Genomic DNA, 6433 nt, shown 5'->3' on the forward strand with positions numbered 1-6433 from the left:
TTTTCCCAAATTTCATAGCTTTTCACTAGTAATTTATTTCTCTTGTACACTAAAGAAAACTGCAAATACTACTTAAAGCTATAACTCTTTTGCAGATTTGTCCCGCAGTAGGTATTGAGAAAAGTGAACTACAGGGTGATGGCTTTTGCAGAAGAAATCAACAGTCATCTTCAAATGCAGTAAGCATCTAGTGTTTTACTCAGTAGTATTTGGAAGTTTGATGTTTAACACAGTACTCTCTTGTTACTGTCCTGTGCTGTAGGATTGGTACCTGTACAGACATAAATCCTACAGTTCTGTGCCCAGTGCTGACTGGAAAACTGCGCTACTAGTCGGTAATTATGTAAAAGTGTCCAAAGGAAGATCAGCCAGAGATGTATTGATATCCCACGTTCCATCCTAAACTTTTCTATGCAGAGCTTACAAATTTGCAGCAGCTTTCATTTAGTGCTTACCTAAGCAGGTCTATTTCATTGTCAGTGTACTCCATCTGTCTTCCTCCTCTTCTTGCATGTCTTCTTTTTCTCTCACTAACAAACAGCACTGGACCAAAGAGACTATAGATGTGAAGGCAATGATGGACACTTGGACACTGCAAAAAGGTTTTCCTCTGGTAACTGTCACTGTGAGTGGAAAGAACGTCCACCTGCAGCAGGAGCACTACAGGAAAGGAGTAGATTCTCTTTCACCTACAGAAAATGGGTAAAGAAAATGGGTAAATCTCAGGGCACAGATTACAGTACTCACCTGTGGCAAACACAGCTACACAGTAAGAGCTTTTACTGTTGTTTCTTAAGGAATACTGCCTGAGCTAACTAGATGAGCATCTTTGTGCAGCTCAATACCAGCAGCACTGCTGCAGTAGGTGCAGTTGCTGAGACTCTTGAGTACCTGGTTGGAGTAACAGCTGCTGCAGAGCTTCAGGGGCTGGGCACCTTGGTGAGCTGAGTAAACCTGCAGTGCGAACGTGCTAGTGGAACTAGGCTTGGAAGTTCTTACTGTTGCAGCTTCACTGTTAATCTCCCAAGCAAACAGAATTAAAACTAGCTAGGTGCATGTGGGTCTGTACTGAAATGAACAGATGTGACTGCAGCTCATGGCTGTCATCTGGCAGGTAGGAGACACTACTCAGCTGTTAGGCTGAGCTAAGCTGGAGAAGGTTTTGCAAAGCTTTTTCAATAAACAAAGCACTTCTATTTTGCAATAGGTACTTGTGGCACATTCCACTAACCTACATTACCAGCAAATCTCACAGTGTTCAAAGATTTTTGATGAGAACCAAAACAGGTAATTTTCTTGACTAATTTGATTAACTCATTCAAAGTTCAAAAGCTTTTTAACTCTCCTGTTTTCTTCGTTTGTTTTGGTTTGTTGTTGTTTGTTTTTTTTTCAGAATTGACAACAAAATAAACCTTTTTTTTGTCATCTCAATAACATCACTATAATAGTCTCTTACTGTTTTCAACCATGTTGGAATTCTGTTAAATCTCTGAAATGAAACAAGTTGTGGGTCTAACCCAGGCTGTATTTGAATAATTAACAAAAACTATGTTTGCAGATGTCATTATCCTTCCAGAAGAAGTTGAATGGGTTAAATTCAATGTGGACATGAATGGTTATTACATTGTGCACTATGAAAATGACGGATGGGATCGTCTGATCAACCTTTTAAGAGAGAATCATACAATGATTAGCAGCAATGACAGAGCAAGTCTTATTAACAATATATTCCAGCTTGTGAGGTAAGATGTTCTGTCCAAGACAAAAAAAACGGATAAACTCTACGTTTGTAAGAGTGTCATTAAAGAGGTAATGTTGATAATATATATATATTCCTTACATCTTTTTAATAGTGTGAGAGCATGTTCTCTACTTGCTTATAGCTATGTGAGCCCAGGATTTGTGGTGGTTCTATCTAAACATATTTAATACAGACCAGAGGACATAGTAATTCTCATGCTCCAAACAGTTTTCCTCGTGTGTTTGCAATAGCATGTAGCTTACTGTTTGAGTCTTGTTTTTGAGAAGTCAGGTTTGCAACTGAATTCTCTGTGAAATGCAGTATTTGCTGTGTTAATTGTAACTTCAGAGTTCAGTTTTCACAGGGAAGCAGCACACATACATGTGTACCATCCCTAACAATGACCTGTTTATTGTAGTAGTGAGGACTGTCAGACAAAATTATGAGACTTACAACTCCATGAAACGGAGCCCTCGAGCACTCTGCAAGCTGAGGGCTTTTTTTTTTTTTAAGTACACTGTAACTCTACTATGATGTCACACCAAGTCTCCTTAGGTTGCCTTTAACTATTACCCTCTTAAACACTGAAGACATTGAGAATGCAAACATGGCACACATTTGAGGTGAGGTGAAAAAAATGTATTCAGTCATGGATCTGGCAGAGACTGCAGTAGTAGAAAGTATTTTGTCCATTGCTAACATTGTGCCAAGGTCTGCAATCAAAATGGAACATATCTGTTTTTATAAAACCTGTGTTTTCTTTGAATGTCTCGCTCATAGTCCTACCAATCTCTGCTATAATTTTAGCTTCTGAGGAAAGTAGGTGTCAATATTCAAAACCTGGATTAAAGTGTTCTTTGAGGACACAAGGTGCTGTCAGCACATCTTCACACAACCTTTTAAATCTCTCAGTGAAGTTTTTGCAAGTGAGCTAGTGCTGGGAGAGCATTTATATGGAAATCCTGATGTTCACTAGGACTGTCAAATCTTTGTATCTCCTGCACCACAGGTAGCTGTCCTTTTTCTCTCAAGTCTAAGAAAGGAAAGCATGGAAATTAAATTACAATTTTCCTGGTCCAGCTGATGAGCAAGAAGGCAATTAAGTAGGGCACAGATCTCTTATTCTCTAACTCAAATGCAGTTTTTTAAGACCAGAAGAGAATCAGAAGTTACATTGTCAGCATGAAATTTCACAGGGGAGAAAATGAATAGATTTTAAAGGGGGGCAAAAACATGTCATTTTCAATGCAGATGTGGTAGTGCAATTATACCAGTGTAAGGCGATGGACTAGAAGAGTGATTCTGCTTTTAAGTTTGTCTTAAGAGCTTAATTGTAAATTGATAATCTTCTCCTTTCTACTCCTTAGAGTAAAAAGACTGTCAATTTCTAAAGCTTTTGATTTAACTTTATACATGAAACGGGAAACACAGATCATGCCCGTACTCCAAGGTATGAATGAGCTGGTTCCTATATACAAGCTCATGGAGCGGAGAGATATGGATGACACAGAAAAACAGCTGAAGGTAATATTTTAAGAGTCTGCGACTTCATAACTCTGCTTGTACATTGCAAAATGTGCTTTGTATAAATATTTATTATTGCCTTATTTTAGGACTATATAGTCAATCTATTTAAGGACCTAATTGACAAGCAGCTTTGGAGTGATGAAGGTTCAGTGTCTGAGAGAATGCTTCGGCAGTCCCTGCTGATGTTTGCATGTGTGCGCAGGTACCAGCCCTGTGTGGACAAAGCAGAAGAGTATTTTTCAAAATGGCAGAAATCCAATGGAACCTTAAGGTCTGTTTTGTCAAGAGTATTCCCTTTTCTAGGGGCTGTCTTTTTTGATATTCTGTTTAATTATAGCAGCGTTAATTTATGAGTTCAACTGCAATCTTTTCTGCAGTCCGAAACTGAGTCTAGTTTCATTTTTCAAGGTTCCACTTCTTTGACACTTTGTTGAGTATTATATACCCAAACCATCACAGACGTCATGTGGTACTTCACAACTTTTCTTGGTAGAAGTGTTCTGGAAAGTGAAAATTATGTGTGAATGTATTCCCTCTTTTACGTATGTAAGAACAGGTAGCTTCTGTTCATGAACTTGGCCTAATTTATATTTCTCATCATGACATAAAAATTCTCTAAAACACCCTCAAAAACATCTCTGAGAGATTGTTCTGGGCAGGCCAAAAATGACCACGTTGGTATCTGACTAAATACAAAACAGCTATAAAAAGAATATTCAAAATAAGGAAGAAAAACAAAATAAGAGGAATGAGTCCAGCAATTAAGGAAGTCATTTCCAGGGCAGGAACAGCACCATGATAGAGGCTGTGATATACTTAGCTGTTTCTCAGCAACAGGCATTGCTTTCTAATACCCATGAAGGACCAGTATTTCTTAACAAACTGTCTTTATGCCAGCTGAAGCATGACATGGCTATATTCCTACATACATTCCTAGATGTGACACGGAGTGTAACTTGATCTTCAATTTGCTGTAGGCTGCCAGCAGATGTGAAGACAGCAGTATATATTGTTGGAGCACAAACATCTGAAGGTTGGGATTTCCTCCTTAGTAAATACCAGCACCACTCTTTCAGTGTAGACAAAGATAAAATTGCATCAGCTCTCAGCCTCACCAGGAATAAGGACAAACTTCAGTGGTGAGTAGTGTGTTACACAAGAAAAGTGCGTTAGAGGGAAGATACACCACTTCTGAAACAGGAACTAGAGTTGCTCCATCTTGTTTCACAGCTGTTAATTTCAGAATTTCTGATATGTTTTATGGAGTTAATACAGTAAGAGGCTGCAGCACTTCCTTTCATGGTTTTAGTGCCAGTAGTCAATCTGCAGTAGCGAATTGGGTCAAAATGTAAAGCTCTTCTGATACTTTTCCTTTCTTGACAGACACTTCTTTACCTTCGTAATTACTTTGATTGTAGCTAGATACGCTGTGTGTTTCTTACAAAAACCTGCTTTTGAGAGCTGAGCACTACTGAAGTTTTCAGGTGTTCAAGCACAAAAGCTTGATGCAGATCTATCAAGTAGCTGTACTTGTGAAAGTAATATTAATGGAGGGTATACACCATAAAAAGTTCAAAGTCACCATAAAGAAATGATGTGTCAGGACTTTTAGGAATTTGAACTTTTTACAATAGTAGAAAATACTGAGGGGAGTAATCATTTGTCATTGTTATCTACTGGTCTAAACAACTTCAGTTTCTGTTACTAATTCTTAGGCTAATGGAGGAAGGTCTGCGTGGTGACATCATAAAAACTCAGGATTTTCCATACATTATTGTGTCTGTTGCCAGAAATCCATCTGGCTATCATCTCGCTTGGACCTTCTTAAGGGAGAACTGGGAGAAACTTATCGAAAAGTAAGGAACAAAAGTTGTTTCACTCCTGTCTGCATCCAATCATACATTAAACACTATTTCCTACAAAATAATAACACACTTTCTGAGTGTAGGTTATTCTTTTTGCTAGATTTGAACTCGGTTCATCATCCATAGCAGGCATTGTCACTGGAGTGACAAATCAGTACTCAACAAGGCCACAGCTTGCACAGGTAAGCCATTCACTGGAATAAACGTTTGATTAAATTTTAACATCTTAAAAGCATGACTAGTTATGAATTGTCAAAGTAATATCCGGTGTTTTCCTTGGAAAAGATTACAGCAATGGAGCTGGATTGCTTAAGGCAGAGCATTAAGCTGGTGGCCAGGAGAAGAATGGGTTTTGTTTAGGCAGAGGAATTGGATGTAGAGTATAAATGTGTATGCTCAAGAGCTCTGAATCCCTCTGAAAAGTACTGGAAGAAAAAAAAAAAGGTTTTTCACTGAGCACAGTGATGGGCAAATATGTCATAAATGATAATCATTTTGTTCATGTATTCCACCACCTTTGTCATTGTCAAGAAAAAGAAAATCAAGACTGGTCAGCGTGCAGATTCGTAGTCCTACAAGGACTTCAAAATTGAACCGCTGGTACTTTCTTTTCAGAAGCTGTCTCTGCTGCTGATGCCAGTTTAAGATTTCCTGATTTAGAGCAAAATACAGGTGGAAATAATATGACCAGAATAAATCCAAAAAGAAAGAACACAAGGAGAAGTACATTGTTTTCTACTTGGTTCTCAGCCCTCTTAGATCCAAATGAGCTCTGTGAATGTGCCTGTAGTGTATTGGCCACTGCCACAGACTGCAGGGATGTTTCTGTGCATTGCCCAGAGGTGTGGCTGCATCTCCCTTGAGGATATGCAGGGCTTAGATTTTTTATTTTTTTTTTTTTCCTGGTAGAAAATTGGAAGGAGGCATGGACCTCACCATGTAGAACAATCTTTCAATATTTTATCATCCACACTTAACGTTCTCTGTGGTGAAAGTCTGTGCTGATATATAGCTGTCCTTGGTGCAGGTGCCACAGCTTCAATGACCACAAAGGTTTGTTGAATAAGCAAAGGACAGATTCCTCCCACGTAGCATTTCATTCCTTGCAAGTGGATTTTTTTTTGAATAATTAATTTTAAATGTAATCTTCATCAGCTTATGGGATAGAGTTCTGAAACTTCCAAGATAACTTTTTGTGTCAGATGGTTATCACGTCAAATACTACAGATTTCTTGCTATGAAAGTAGGAGATGCTGCTGCCTCTTCATTCATCTGCTATTCTTTCACTTTTTTTTTTTTT

The 6433-nt window shown here is 38.4% G+C and overlaps 1 protein-coding gene across 1 annotated transcript in view; it reads left to right on the forward strand.

Moving 5' to 3' along the window:
• Nucleotides 1–6433, forward strand: part of ERAP1 (endoplasmic reticulum aminopeptidase 1) — a 13377-nt gene that overhangs the window by 5353 nt on the left and 1591 nt on the right. Inside the window, exons 8-16 of the mRNA XM_010726041.3 lie at nucleotides 96–179; nucleotides 542–702; nucleotides 1208–1287; nucleotides 1559–1742; nucleotides 3109–3265; nucleotides 3355–3539; nucleotides 4246–4407; nucleotides 4984–5124; nucleotides 5234–5315. Of these exons, the coding sequence (XP_010724343.1) occupies nucleotides 96–179; nucleotides 542–702; nucleotides 1208–1287; nucleotides 1559–1742; nucleotides 3109–3265; nucleotides 3355–3539; nucleotides 4246–4407; nucleotides 4984–5124; nucleotides 5234–5315 (1236 nt within the window). The remainder of the gene's footprint in view (nucleotides 1–95; nucleotides 180–541; nucleotides 703–1207; nucleotides 1288–1558; nucleotides 1743–3108; nucleotides 3266–3354; nucleotides 3540–4245; nucleotides 4408–4983; nucleotides 5125–5233; nucleotides 5316–6433) is intronic.

Source organism: Meleagris gallopavo, chromosome Z (assembly GCF_000146605.3).
Source record: "Meleagris gallopavo isolate NT-WF06-2002-E0010 breed Aviagen turkey brand Nicholas breeding stock chromosome Z, Turkey_5.1, whole genome shotgun sequence".
In the NCBI taxonomy this organism is placed as follows: Eukaryota; Metazoa; Chordata; class Aves; order Galliformes; family Phasianidae; genus Meleagris; species Meleagris gallopavo.